Here is a 15,963-nt window from a genome sequence, read left to right as displayed (position 1 = left end):
TTAGGCGGACAAAAGGGAAGCAGAATACGGCTGGTGGCTGTGTAGCTCATTTTTCATTATGATAGTTTGTGAATTTATAATTGAATTTTATACAGAGGCTTTTAACATATATATCATTTTTGTATTTTTCATTTTTTGCCGTAATTATACTGAAACAGATATTAGTGGTCTTAAATAAGAATTTATATATGTATACCTATATAACCTTGTTGCAATTTAATTTTGCATTTAATGTTGCATTACTAAAATTTATAAGGGAATTGTGCCTTACAGTGGTGAAAGTAGAAGTGTAGGATACAAGCCTTATAATTATATTATGTTGAATAATGAAGGTTTTTTATATTAAATACCAATAAACCAGAACAAAAATGTATTTTACAAATAAATATTTCATATTTATTAAAATGTAAAAATTCACTATAAACATCACAAAAACATCTTAACATTGAATTGAAATAATCTCACTGACTACCAGATGAACATGTATTTCTCCACAGTAATAAACAGTATTATTTGAATGAACAAATCTAAAAAAATTCAAGACTTTTTTACTACAGAAATGCTAATGACGTTTCCTTATATTCAACTTGAGGGCAAAATTAATATTTGAGTCGACTATTATCAAAGGCGGCAATCTGACTTTTGGACAATGATTGGTAAATCAGAAAAACGAATTATTGACTTTGTATTCCATCGGCAGTCACAAAACTCTTCGGAACGACATCTTAGATAAATAACAGGTTAACTATTAACCTTTATTTAATGCAGGTTTTGAACCGTATTCTTTGAAGGAGACGATTATATTCAAATAAATCTGTATTGACATATCAATAAAATTTTGTTGTCCAAATGCACAGATTGCCGCCTTTGATAATAGACGACTCATGTGTTTCCCAAGTCAGAAATACTAGTTTTATCCTAATTTATTATTAATCACAGGAGCCATCTTTCCACCCATCTCTCCACCTCTCGTGAATTTTGCTACAGTCAAATAATGGTTTTCCAAGTTTTACATTCACAGTATTGTGTCTCTCACAGAGCCATTTTGCTAGTTCATCCCTTGATTTTGTCTTTGGTGGGTTCTTTTGTATGCTGAAAATTAGGAAAAATTATTTACTGGTAAAAAAGATCAAGTTACCAAGGTAGATAGCCAGGTTTTTTTAAAGTTAATTTTATAACAATTACATCAATTTCAACAAATAATTGTGGATTAGCTAAATCAGATTATTAAAAAAAAAGCCAAGTCTATTAGTTAAAACTTGTTTTTAAAATTTGTACATTAAAGATGTCTACCCAAAATGAGCACCTAGGTAAGTTAGCCAACTAGAAATACTATAAATAACTTATACAATACAATATGCCAAGCTATTGTTGATTGATTCTGAAACTGACATAAAAATGTTCATAACTTTTTATTGAACTAGAGAAAAAAGTCTTTGTAATCCATAATTTTTTATTTTGAGTTTGTTTTATATTGAAAACCACATTATAATGGAACATTATTTCTCTTTTAAAATAATTCATCATTAGTTACATTTTGATAAGAACTTAAATAAATGTAATATGTAACAAATCCTGTCATATCTTGCCTCGTAAAAATTAAGAATACCAAATTATCTAGCAATAACAATTTTAAAGCAGCTGTATTTAAATTTATGTAAATGAAAAGTAACAGATCAAATTACTGTTGGGTTTTTTTTTAAATATTTCCTTATAATCTTGAAAGAAGTTGAACTGAAAGATATTTTTTTTATTATTATTAGTACAGAAATAAAATGCTTACTCATCCAGAAAGTCCAAAGAACATGGTTCACATGGATAGAATTGGGCAAAAATATTAAAGAATCGTGACATATTTTCCGATTGTAATTTAGTTGGCTTGTCAGGAAAATATGAAGCCATCGAGTGGAGGAAACCCCATGTAGATTTACCTAATTCTTCTTTATCTAGAGGGCATTCCTTTGATTGAGGAGGAGGCTGTAATGTTAGGATTGAGAAATTTGAAGTTGAACAGAAAATTTCAATGCTTATGAATATTAAAAAAATCGCAACCACTATGTGTATATTTGCAATTAAGCAATATTTTTGAATTATAATTGATTAATGTTATCATAGCTGTTGCAACTTAACCTCACCGGTTTGGTCGGCGCGGTTTTTGAACCTTTGTTTTGTAGTTTTGCCCAAGTTTTGAAATCCGAACATGCTCTACAAGGTTTATCTTCTTCTTCCTCGTGGTGTGGAGGCATTTTTGTACTTATTTATTGCAGAAATACTCATGAAAATACAAATTATGTTGTGTAATAACGTAACTTGCCGAGAAGTATTTTCCTGGCATAAAAATAGTGTAATATCTTTTAACATATGACAGAATAATTTGTCAAATTAAATATCCATGTACCACATTTTATTTTATCAGTTTTCAAAAAGAATCTGAATGTTTTCTTTTTCGGGCCAAGTTAAAATGTCAAAATTGTCAAATGTTTATAAATTTGCAGAATTTGACACGTGACATTGACGTTGACCTATGACTTTTTTTTTATAAATTGTTTACGGCCGCTCGATAGTAAAATTTTCAGCCTAAGGTGGTGGTTTAATAATCTTCAATACCTACTAAATTATCGAATATAATTTTTCGTATGTCGTATCACTCTTGTCAGAGCGACCGTGGTCTTCAAACAGCATCATTACTGTGGGCAGATGCTATGCGCCTCACGAGCAATCGCCTTTCTTAGGTTTGTGGTGAGCTTGATACATTCATGTAAATAGCCGCCATTTATTAACTTGACGGACAATCTCATAGGCAACCCTCCCCGTGGTCTGGTACCTTCTACTTTGCCCTGAACGAAAAGGCACCCTCTAGAGTCATTTCCACACCGGGAGACATGTCCGAAAAATGATACTATGCGCCTATGTACGAGCGCTTAAAGGCGCTGATTAATGCAGAGTTCTTGAAGAGTGAAGATATTGTTTCGAAGCTCGGCCCATAAAATACCAAGCATTCGTCTCCAGCACCACATCTCCAAAGCATCGATCTTTTTTCAACCTGACGCAAGCGTTTTTTTTAATTGCTTATATGGGTGGACGGGCTCACAGCCCACCTGGTGTTTAGTGGTTACTGGAGCCCATAGACATATAAAACGTAAATGCGCCTCCCACTTTGAGATATAAGTTCTAAGGTCTCAAGTATAGTTACAACGGCTGCCCCAACCTTCAAACCGAAACGCATTACTGCTTCACGGCAGAAATAGGCAGAGTGGTAGTACCTACCCGCGCGCACTCACAAGAGGTCCTACCGTATAAAACCGTGCGTATAAAAATTAGGGGAATAACAAGAGTTCGTACGAGCCGGGACCTTGGTGATGTTTCTGTTCTTATATATACTTCTCAAAATTGAGCGCAAAAGCCAAGAGTTTTGATTAAAGCTTAAGCGCAGTAAAACCAAAATGATGATTGCAGACCGAGCCAAAACCAAACTTTCAAGATATCACTCAGATTACAAACAACTGCGAGGTCGTTCAATCCTTCATATACCTTGGAGGCTTGATATCGAACAATGATGGTTGTGTAAGTGAAGTAAAGCGACGTATGCTGAAGAAAATATTGTTAAATTTAAGCGTTAAATTAGGATAAATAAGAACACATTATGTACAGTAACTACTTATATTTACTTTATTATAATTGGGTATATGGTACATGGTATTTGAAACAAATTTAACGAACGGGAACTTAAGCGCAAGTTACTTTTGTTGCTTAGTTCGAGTTCTCACAGGCTGCTACGATTTCTGAAAAAAAGACGTTAATTAACAAGACCGCACGAGGTCGTCAGTGAGGTGGACCGACCAAATTAAAAATACATTGGGAGGTTCCCTAATTGAGTCCTGTAAGGAGCGGGTAGGGAGCAGGGAGAGACGGCGGAACATCGTGAGACGCCTCAAGTCTGTCCCCTCCAACACTACATGACGACTAAGAGCACTCCCTCATAAGTGACACGATTGGGAAGAAGAAGAAGAATTAATTTATTAATATAAAAATTCTTTTTTACTGTTAGATGTGCAGATGGGCTACAGGCCTTGGATTTCAGTGTTTACAAGCGACACAACAAGGTAAACGCTGCTGGTCACTTTTAAGTGAGATTTGATTTAATAAGTACCACGACTGCCCTACCCTCCAAACCAGGGGCCATGTATTGTTTTGTAACAGAAATAGGCAGGATAGCGATATCAACTCATACTGGTAATTCATCAGTACTCAGCATAAGGATTCGACTATACCGAAGTAATAGTTTGATTTGTGGACTTAAATCCCGACATTAGAACCATAGCTTTTGATACTTTTTACAGAAATCGCTTTGCACCGAATCAGTTGTATGGTGTGGTTTTTCTTTTTTTTTAGTATGTACGTGCTTTAGTATGTACTTATGTACGTGCTACCTAAGTACAATTTGAAAAGTTGCAGTCACCGATGTCCGACTTTATGACCCTAATATCGAGAAACGTTCCGGTATGCACGGCGATCCTTCCCGAAGTCGGAAAGTAAAGTAATACATTGATATTAATCTCGAACGGAATATTTGCGTGGCTTAGATTTACACAAGCCCGTCTCTTTCTGTAAGTGTGATCAGCAACATTTCCAGAATACTTCTATACCAGCACGACGCACTCGCTAGCCGCACTTACTGGTGGTAGGACGTATTGTGAACCTTCACGAACGGGTGGCGCCATCCTGGCGCGAGGCAATACGTTCGTTTTAAAGTAATTCGCTCCCCGTGGTGAAATGACTTTAAAAATCCTATCTGACCTGACGAGTTTTTCATCTTGTACGAACTTGGTGTTATTTTGAGGAGCGAAGGTTTACCGGAGGTTTTTTTTTTAAGTGATTTTATGACCTGTTACCTAAGACCTTTAAGTCATGTCTTATTTTAATTTATATTCTTAATTTTATGAAAAATGATAATATGGAGTGAAATGAAATGAAGATGATTATTTTGAGACATTAATCAACTGGGATGACATTAAATGAAATGAGATGATATGGGATGAAATATAATATCAGTAAAATGGTGGTCATTTACTGAGATTTTTTCAGTGGACTTTTTGGAGGATCCCGAGAAGTTACGTCCAGCGGCTTTGTTTGATTTTCCCACATTTGTGCACTTTCACAGATATTAACAGTTAATAAATCACCATTATTACACATTTAAACCCGAAGAAACACTAAATCGACAAAATAAAACAAATCACACAACTTCACTCCTCGCGTTCCCGCTAAAAAGTCTTTACCGGAGGTTTTTTACAGTGTGACCAGGACAAGGGGCCAGCGCGGGCTCCGCCAGGAATGGTGGGACTTGGCAACAGCGGACTGAGCGCTTCCGAACACCTAACAGCTGAAGGATACGAGCTTGTGCACGCATCTTGAAAGTTTCATATATAAATTGATTTGTTAATTATTAAGCGTCGATTTTTACCGTTGACCCCCAAAAACGGTTTTCGTTTACCCCTGGGGTGGATATCGACCACTTTGAAAGTGCTTGGTTAAGTGTCCCCTGAGATTATCAATTTTTTTCTCAGCTTAATTTTGAACAAGTTGAATTGTGTGCAGTGGAAAATATTATACCTAAAAAATAATTATTATTTATTTTTATTGTGTCAAGGATTATCAACACTACGCTTTTACGGAAGATTGCATTACAACTGATGTAGCGAGATAAATGTCTGGATTAATTGCGAGATAGAAAATTATAAAGCAATAAAAATGTACATTCTAGGATATGGTTCCTAACCTCACATTGTACTTTAGTTGGCGAAAAAGTACAAAAGTCAATTAAATTAATCTATTTTATGAATAAATGATTATGTTGTTTTTTTCTTCTAAATTATTATGAACATTATACTACGTAAGTTTAACACAGCGAACTCACTGTCGAGGATCTCTCGCAGCGCGTCGTGCGTGTTGGCGGCGGGCGCGGCGGCGGCGGGCGCGGACAGCGGCAGCGCGCCGGAGTCGCAGGCGCGCGCCAGTCGCGGCTCGAGCGGCAGCGCGCCCAGCAGCGGCACGCGCAGCTCGCGGCACATGGCGGCCGCCCCGCCAGACGTCGCCGGGAAGATCTCGCTGCGACTCTGCAACGCACACCCGTACACGACCAGCCACAAGACGCACCGCCTACAGCACCCCACCTTCGACTCGGTGGCTCACCTTGCAGTTGGGGCACACGAACAGCGACATGTTCTCGACGACCCCGAGCACCCTGAGCCCGACTTTGCGACAGAAGTCAATCTCTTTGCGAACGTCGAGCAGCGAGAGTTCCTGCGGCGTGGTGACCAGCAGCGCGCCCGACACCTGCGCCTGCGCCAGGTACTGCACCGCGGACAGGTGTTCGTCCGACGTACCTGACCGCAACCGTATAATTTAATCCAGCCTTTCCCAAAGTGGGCGATAACGCCCCCTTGTCGGCTCTACAGGCCTAAAGGGGGGCGGTAAGAGACCCAGAAAAAAAATAGGGGTGTTGTGTAGAGGCTTGGAAGGCGATTTGTAATTTCATCTAGGAGGATTCTTAGACACCGACTGAGCTCTCGCTATAGTGGTTTTTTAATAGGTGATAAAAGGGGGGTGCTAAAAAAGAATTTATTCTCAAAGTGGGCAGTAGACAAAATAAGTGTAGGAGCCCCTGGTTTAAACGATCAAATTATAATGTTTAATTACGTTATTGGGCTATATTTAGACGATATTGGATTCCAGCATCAATGTCGCCATCCACTGCGCAAAGACAAGAAGGAATGGAGGAACAGAGTCCTAACAAAAGTGCTCCCCACAAAGGTTCCGACCAGGCACTGAGGAACACCACGCAAAGAGGAGGAGTTACGTTATATAATTTACTTATATTATGTTATGTTGTTTAGAGTTAGTCTTACCGGGAGGCGTATCTATGAGCAAGTAGTCCAAGTCTCCCCAGTCCACTTCGCTCAGGAACTGCTTGATCATACCTGTGCAGTGATTTTTACACGAATCAAATGTTGATGGTCCGAGATATCAGAATGTTTATAGTTCTGAAGTATCAACAAGAAGCATCATAGTTTCTTAACACATTCACTGCTATGTAGGTCACCGGTGCCCTATGCGGCGCACTGAAGTAATTATGTCGATTTCTGTTACTAAGCGCCTGGATTGCCTAGCCTCGCTTTCTTTTGTTTGATAATGTATGTTTTAGTCTTTTAGGTCTGTTAGAAATAGATTCATTGTCAGTATCGTTCGGATTCGTCTTTCCCAGAGTCTACTATATATTCCGGCGCCTTAGTAAGAAGAACAAAGAGAGAAATCGGAATACTTACTTCAGTGCGCCGCGTAGGGCACCGGTGACCTACACCAACGTGCTAAGAATATCTGTTCTCTACATAAACACAACGATTTCATTTCAGTACGAATTGCCTTAAAACATTAGTACCAACGTGCGGGATTCAAACGCCAATACGGTCACATTACTAGATAGATACACCGAAAGTCTTATCTTCTAGACCAGCGATTCGCAACTTGTGATACACGTCCCCCTGGTGGTGAGCAGGGTCCATTGGGGTACATGAAAATTATTTTGGTAATGACAGAAATACGCATATTAACATTCAGTATTATAATGTATTACGTCTGCTTCATGTGGTTTAAAATGAACCTTATAATTTACTTGATAGAAACCGAACGACTGATTAAGAGAGACAAGAAGCATTTTTAGGTGCAGGTATGGAGTTATTTTTTATTTATACTTATTGTACACACAAAGAAAATACATTAAAAAACAGATTTAAAGAACATTCTTTAAATCTGTTTTTTATAGTATTTATTTAGACATAAATACTATGTACAAAGGCGAGCTTAACTCATTCATGAGTTTTCTTCCAGCAAACCAATAGCAGAGTGAAATACGATGTATAAGAGGGGAATAGTGTACAATATAAAAGCTATTAAAGCATGATTTTTACTAAGCTTTAAAAAAAAAAAAAAAAAACTAGTATAAAATGAAAAATACATATAAATAAACATACATAAAACAATAACTTAAATACAATTAAAGTGACAGGAAATGTTTCTTCATTTGACTCTTAAAAACTTCTAGAGAGGAACTAGCACGAATAGGTTGAGGGAGAGAATTCCATAATCGCACTGCTTGTATTGTGAAAGAGCCACTATAGCGACTAGAGCTGTGAATGGGAGTTTTTAAAAGAAGAGATGTGGCTTGTCGACTAACATTGCCGTCAGGAATCAGGTATTCAAAGCGTTCACGGAGATAGATAGGGGCATCGGGATTGTGAAGAATAGAATAGAGAAAAGAGAGAATGTGGCAATCACGACGTCGCCTAATCGGCAGCCACCCCAGCTTAGCCCGGAAATCAGACACATGGTCATACTTCCGGAGACCAAAAATGAAGCGGATGCACAAATTCTGCAGACGTTCGAGTTTATCTAAAAGCAATTCAGAAGCATCTAGAAAACAGATATCGGCATAATCGAGAAGAGGAAGTAAAAGCGTTTGGGCAAGAGAAATTTTAGTGCGAAGAGGCAAGAATTTTTGAAGGCGTTTCAGAGACTGAAAGGAGTAAACAGTTTTTCTGCTTACTTCGGAAACGTGATTAATCCACGAGAGGTGACTGTCGATGTATAAACCTAGATTTTTTACACATTTCGAATACGCTATCGGAACGTTGTCGTAGAGGATGGGCGCTAACGAGCTGTAATCGAGAAGGCCGCACATATATCTACCACCAACAATGAGAGCTTGCGATTTCGAAGGATTCACCAAAAGACCAAAGGACTTGGCCCAGTTGTAAATCGCAGAGAGATCCACGTTGATTGCCGAAATGGCAGCCCCAACGTCAGCAACCCTCGTATGGCGATATAGCTGCAAGTCGTCTGCATAGAGATGGAAGTGTGAAGATATTGATTGAGAAATTGTGTTTATAAACACAGAGAAGAGGAGAGGAGAAAGTACGCCACCCTGTGGAACACCCGCAGTGAGGTCACACCACTCAGAGAAAGACTCTTCGTAGTGAACCGACTGCGAGCGTCCACGGAGGTAAGAATTAAACCACTGAATTACCGAAGACGAGACATTAAGAGAGGATAGGATACCGAGAAGAATGTCAAAATCAACTGAATTAAAAGCATTGCTGAAGTCCAGTAAAACCAAAATAGTAATTGATTTCCGCTCCATGGCCAAGCGAATATCATCGGTGATTTTCACCAACGCGGTGACAGTGCTGTGACCTGGACGGAATCCAGATTGATATGGACTCAGTAGGTTATTCGAAGAGAGGTAAAAAGAAAGTTGTTTTTGAACAATGCTCTCGAGGACTTTGGAAAAGATCGGAAGAATAGAGATGGGACGGTAATGGGATAAAGAAGAAGGTTTTGCAATTTTAGGCAAGGGTAGGACATGAGCCTTTTTCCAAAGTGACGGAAAGGAACTGGACTCAAGAGAAAAATTTATTATGTGGCAAAGGATAGGAGCAAGTTCCTCCATGATAAGTGTGAACATTTGAAGCTGCAGATTATCACATCCTACTGCCTTAGTGGAAATGGATTGAAAGGATTTTTTAATATCCCGCTTAGCAATTGGTGTAAAGGAAAAAGAAGTATTTAATGGCTTAGAAAGATTTGAGAGATGATTAAGAGTAGAAAGTTTGATGGTGGCATCGAGCGTGACTGGAGGCTTGGCAAAATGCGCATTGAGTGCGTCAATATTCGCACTTACGGTATTCTCCTCAACACCCTTACCGATACCAAGAGACTTGAGAAATCGCCATACTTGTGTAGAATCGAGATTAGTTACGGAATTGTGAATGTGGCGTCTCTTTGCATCCCTACACAGGCGACTGCAACGGTTGCGAAGTTTTTTGTAGACTGCCCAGTTTTCCTCAGACGAGAAGACACCTCAGACTGGAGTTCTTAGTAGGATATATTTATAAATCGGAAGTTTAACTAATGGGTACGGGAAAGAAAAAGATTGGGAAGCATTGCCTTAGGTGCGACGATTTCTAAAATATCGCAGGGCTTGCTCTCGAGCAAGGAGAATAAAATACAGATTAACGAATTTATTAGTGTAATATATTATTTACTAGCGCCCCGCCCTCGCTTCGCTTCGGAAACTGTCATTTATTATTGATTTCTCCACTATTTAATGGATGTTATTAAACATATTTTATAAACCTTCCTCTTCAATCACTCTATCTAAAAAAAAAAAACCGCATCAAAATCCGTTGCGTAGTTTTAAAGATTTAAGCATACATAGGGATATAGGGATAGAGAAAGCGACTTTGTTTTATACTATGTAGTGATGATATGAAGAGATCAATAAGTTACTAACATAAGAAGCGCAACACCTATAAACCGCCCATGAAATAGTTCAATTACAAGAAATATTATTATCACTACCGTAAGTACTAACCGTTCTTCTTCGGTCCCCTCCATATGACGGCGTCGTCGGGACTGCCCAACAGGAACCCGATCGACATCAGCGACAAGTTATCCGTAACGTACTGGCGTGATAGGAATTCAGGTTATTTCTTACTAACTATTACATCCCGCTGATCCATTGTGATTAATTAAGTATTAACATTTAAAGGACTAAATGGGTATAAATTACTTAAAATGTGATATCGTTCTTTATAGTTTGTGAAAATAGTGGAAGGTACTCGTTATATCTACGACAGTTACTAGAGGTTAATCCAAAGCTGTGCTTAGTGCGAATTTTTTAACGTTCTCGATAACGTAAAAGTTAACTTAAATTTGAATAGAGTTGGAACATTTGGCTACGTTTGCCGCTAGGGGCGCTGTTCCAACTGCATACAAAGTTGAGTTAACTTTTACGCAATCGAGAGCGTTAACTCTCACTAAACACACGGGTTACAAGTCGGAGTTCAAGTACTTACAACAGGGGACCACCCCGAGCCGGAGTTGTGGACCTGCTCTCCGCGGACGCCCAACACTCGCGGCTGGCTCGGGCCGCAGATGTCGGCATCGAGTATACCTACCTATAATATCGTATATAAATATATAAAAACCGATAGTTCATTGTAAGAGTCTTAAACGCAGAGCGTATTCAGTCTGTTTATTGAAAGTACATCAAGGTGTAATTAATACATACACAATAATAACTTATCAGAGATCCTCGTGGAGGCACCACGAGAAATGGGGGGCAACGTCGTCTGTTTTTATCCCCTCCTACCTAATCGTTAGTAGCCTAAGGGCTATTCCAGCTACGCGCAGATGGGTAGGTGAGGTACGGGCTAAATCTTTTTTGAGAGATTTTGCTAACACTAGCCCCAGCAAGAGTAGTGTTTGGCTGAATCTACCACGGGATTAGAATCGTTATAAGATCCGTCGAGAAACTCAGTGAGTAGGTAGTTTTGTTATAGCTATTATTATGTATGTTGTTCTTTCTATTAAAATATTAAAAAATAATCCCTATAGATGATAAATACATTAAAATGGTACCGATTTACTAATGAAATTGTTTTTATCGAAACAACTATCATAAAAATATTGCACTTTACAAATGGAGATTCTATTTGTTTTTGAATACGGATTAAAATTCATAAATAACAAAGGTGCATTCTTATATTTTATTACCATAAGAATCTCATTAAACGTGACCCATATTCTACAACTCAAAGTAGTGTAAGCGGGGCGGTGTCACGTTGAAGGCTGGTACCGTCGCCGCGTCGTCCAGCCTGAGACTTTGGTGTATCGCGATATCTTTAGCTTTTTGACATCCTTGCACGCGGCACGCTTTCGGGATTTTAACTCGATCAGTGCCATTATGGAGTTTGGAAACAATTACGAAAGGAGATCAAGATACAACAGGGTATGATGCCTTAATTTATATATTTTATTATTGTGTGTATTATCGGTAGGCAGCGGCTTGATTCTGCCCATGGCATTGCTGAAGTCCATGGGCGACGGTAACCATTCACCATCAGGTTGGCCATATACTTGTCGACCTACAAGCGCAATAAAAAAAATGCATTCTATAGGGACAGTTTTATTTGACTACATTATTGGCCAGCAAGTGTAAACAAATAAAGAAATATTACTGAATTATTTATCGACAACACAGTATTATGTACGTAGGTTCATTGATTGTGAGATGAAATAGAGACATAAATTGCATGAATGACCGTTTCAATGGATTTAATACAAGCATCCTAGAATACCACTTGTGTGTTATGTTATCTATTTAATTAATGTATTTGTGAATAGATAAAGGCATTTCACCTGATCGTCCTATAATGGTACATTGACATTTTAATGACACGACGATTAGTACTATCAATTAAACAGTGAAACTATTGTTATTTTAATAGAACGCTAATTTTAATACGACTCTTATTGCTTAGATGGGTGGACGAGCTCACAGCCCACCTGGTGTTAAGTGGTTACTGGAGCCCATAGACGTCCACAACGTAAATGCGCCACCCACCTTGAGATACAAGTTCTAAGGTCTCAAGTATAGTTACAACGGCTACCCCACCCTTCAAACCGAAACGCATTACTGCTTCACGGCAGAAATAGGCAGGGTGGTGGTACCCACCCGCGCGGACTCACAAGAGGTCCAGTAAGTACGCAAATTATAATTTTGCGGGTTTCATTTTTATTACACGATGTTATTCCTTCACCGTGGAAGTCAATCGTGAACATTTGTTGAGTACGTATTTCATTAGAAAAATTGATACCCGCCTGCGGGATTCGAACACCGGTGCATCGCTTCAACACGAATGCACCGGACATCTTATCCGTTAAGCCACGACGACTTTTCATCACGACACACATTTTTACTGGTGGTAGGACCTCTTGTGAGCCCGCGCGGGTAGGTACCACCCCCTGCCTATTTCTGCCGTGAAGCAGTAATGCGTTTTGGTTTGAAGGGTGGGGCAGCCGTTGTAATCATACTGAGATCTTAGAACTTATATCTCAAGGTGGGTGGCGCATTTACGTTGTAAATGTCTAGAGGCTCCAGTAACCACTTAACACCAGGTGGGCTGTGAGATCGTCCACCCATCTAAGCAATAAATAAAAATATTGAGTACCTAAATATGTTGTTGGCCTCACAAAAACTGGCGAAACAAATTCAAAACTACGCGATAGAACTCACGCACTGTCTATCGGCTGAAGAAGTCTTTTGACATATAATCTACTTACTCATCTGGAAACATAAAGAATCCGCCTAAGGGTAGTGATGTCGCAAATGCAAAAAAGAATCGATATATAACAAAATCGATATTGATATTTTAATAAGAATATTCATACATTAGAACAGTTTGCAAGAAAATATTGTTGCTCTAAATATTTAGTATAATTAACATAATCTAGCTAATCATCTAATCTTACTAAATATTTAGCAGTTAATAGACATTACTTTTTTATTGCTTATATGGGTGGACGAGCTCACGGCCCATCTGGTGTTAAGTGATTAACAGAGCCCATAGACATCAACAGCGTTAATGCCGCCACCCACCATGGCACATGTTCCAAGTATTAATTCTATAGTACAACAGGCAACCCACCCTACAAATTGAAACACATTAGAGTTTTGCAACAGAAATATACATGGTGGTGGTACCAACCTGGGCAGGGTTCGATATACCTGACCACTGTATGTCTGCTGATCCAGGAATAAAAATATGCTACTAAAACTGAGATAGCACAGCTTCCTGTCCTTAATTTATAATCATTTATGCAATTAAAATATATGTACTTAGTTTTTACTGCTTCACGGCAGAAATAGGTAGGATGATGGACCTAACCATGAAAGAGTGCAATATACCCCACCACAAATACATAAAATAAAAACGTACAACTAAAAAATGAATCCACCATGAGCATCTTACAAGTCAGAATTTTAAGGTAAAAAATTATAAACTGATTTTTAATACTCTAATATTTTGTGAATAATCTCTTAAACTACTTACGTTTATATCAGGACTCATTGATGCAAGACCGTGCCCAATTAGTGATGTCACAGTACTTTTTCCGACCCCCCCTTTACCGGACAAGATCAGAATTTTGTGCTTTACATTGGAGAGACGTTGTTTTATCAGTTCTACTGCGGGGTCAGGTTGAGATGCTTCTCCTATGAAAATCATTTTACATTTGGCTTAAAAGTATTAACGGCCTAATAGGACTATCAAAACGCATTGTAGTTTACAGTACTTCTAATTAAACAGTGAACAATGTCCCCTACAAGAGTAAAGAGAACATAATTACCAAATAACACTAGCAAAGCTACTAAGAGCAACCAAGAAATAATAGTATGATACTGTGATAAGCAGTTCTCTAAGCAATAAGCTTTCAAGGTACTGAATTTTACTATAGTACTAAATAAAAAATTTAATAAAATAAAATTCTAAAACTTTTTGGAAGGGTATTTGAAAAGAAACTCATAATATTAAGTCCAGTTGTTTCTCAATACCTGTATTTAATCCATTTTAGTGATGAATCAGGTGTAAATACAGGAGTCTAAAGAAGTAAAAATCTTGGTAAAACTATATTTAAGCATATGGAGCAGTGAAATCTATTCTATACTATTCAATCAGCTTAATAAAATCAACACGTTTAAATTAAGATCAATTGAGAATTTTCAAAATAATTTCTCACAGGGCATTTTTACATGATCTAATTATTATTGTTGATTTAACAAAAAAAAAAGTTAAAGTATAATATTAATTATATCCATATTAAAAATCAATTGATGCCGTCGATAGGGGCAGCAAAGGGCTAATAATTATCTTCAGGTTATATTGCCCATTCTCGATTTGATCTTACAATAAAAAATAATAATATGTGTTTACAAAGTAAATTAAATCTGTTTTTCGTTTATATTTTTAGTTTATTTGTGTAGCTAGTTTTATTCTTGTTTCCCCTACGAGAATATCTATTTGTAATTTTTCAAATAGGTGATATTCGTTTGAAATAATAAAAAACAATTATAAAGATATTTTTTACCCACCAGATGCGCAAATGTTTTGATTAGGGCATCCAGCACAGGCTGAAGCTTTACCAGCATCCTCGCTTTGAGTTCCAGGGCAATCTACAGTATTAATAAATGTATTCTTTACTAAATTTGTTTTCTTTGGTATTAACAATATACAGCAACGTGTTGTGATTTTAATTAATACATACGTTGCGGCGCGTTGTCTGGTACGCTGCTCATATTTGATATTACTATTTGACGACTATTAATTCTTTAAAACCCAAGTTCTCTTATGGAATGATTAAGTAAAATTGAGTTAATCTGAACAAATTCATTGCAAATTAGAAATATTTTTGTTTTTATCTGATATCATTTGACATCTGACGTTTGTTTTGTGACGTTGAAACAGTCTATGCTGCCTTTTTTTTTTTTTAAACGGATTTTATGACCTGGTAACTGAGATTTTATGATTTTTAAGTCATGTCTTATTTTAATGTATATTCATATGTTTATGAAAAATGATATTATGGAGTGAAATGAAATGAAGATGATTAATTTGAGACATTAATCAACTGGGATGAAATAAATGAGATGATATGAGATAAAATATAATCTCAGTAAAATGGTGGTCATTTACTAAGATTTTTTCAGTGGACTTTTTGGAGGATCCCGAGAAGTGACATCCAGCGGCTTTGTTTCATTTTCCCACATTTGTGCAGTTTCACAGATATTAAACATTTAATAAACCACCATTATTACACATTTAAACCCGAAGAAACACTAAATAGACAAAATAAAACAAATCACACAACTTCACTCCTCGCGTTCCCGCCAAAAAGTCCCATGTTGCCTTTAAAATAACACTTCACATAGATTAAAAAAATAAAATAAAAACAACAACAACAACAACAATTTCGAAATTAAATTAAAACAAAACTACCTTAACCTATAGGTTGGTTAGGATGTACACTTGTCGAGTGTTGCATTACTGGGCAGTCCAGATCCATCCG

General features: G+C 37.6%; 2 protein-coding genes across 2 annotated transcripts; both read right to left on the bottom strand.

Annotated features, from left to right (window-relative positions):
- Positions 1-355: 355 nt before the first annotated feature.
- On the bottom strand, positions 356-2,502 carry LOC134199750 (FAD-linked sulfhydryl oxidase ALR). The gene is made up of 3 exons (XM_062671287.1): positions 2,136-2,502; positions 1,784-1,977; positions 356-1,092 (listed from the first exon to the last, which is right to left on the bottom strand). Exons 1-3 carry the CDS (start codon positions 2,244-2,246, stop codon positions 930-932), a joined length of 468 nt encoding a protein of 155 aa, XP_062527271.1. The 5' UTR covers positions 2,247-2,502; the 3' UTR covers positions 356-929.
- Positions 2,503-3,648: 1,146 nt separating this feature from the next.
- On the bottom strand, positions 3,649-15,353 carry LOC101745014 (cytosolic Fe-S cluster assembly factor nubp1). The gene is made up of 9 exons (XM_004933614.5): positions 15,163-15,353; positions 14,990-15,070; positions 13,953-14,113; positions 10,914-11,015; positions 10,430-10,520; positions 6,909-6,980; positions 6,193-6,386; positions 5,918-6,116; positions 3,649-3,782 (listed from the first exon to the last, which is right to left on the bottom strand). Exons 1-9 carry the CDS (start codon positions 15,191-15,193, stop codon positions 3,751-3,753), a joined length of 963 nt encoding a protein of 320 aa, XP_004933671.1. The 5' UTR covers positions 15,194-15,353; the 3' UTR covers positions 3,649-3,750.
- Between the last annotated feature and the right edge of the window lie 610 nt (positions 15,354-15,963).

The sequence above is a fragment of the Bombyx mori genome, chromosome 11, assembly GCF_030269925.1.
Source record: "Bombyx mori chromosome 11, ASM3026992v2".
In the NCBI taxonomy this organism is placed as follows: domain Eukaryota; kingdom Metazoa; phylum Arthropoda; class Insecta; order Lepidoptera; family Bombycidae; genus Bombyx; species Bombyx mori.
Note: the sequence above shows the minus strand (reverse complement) of the source record. Positions and strands in the feature narration are given on the sequence as shown.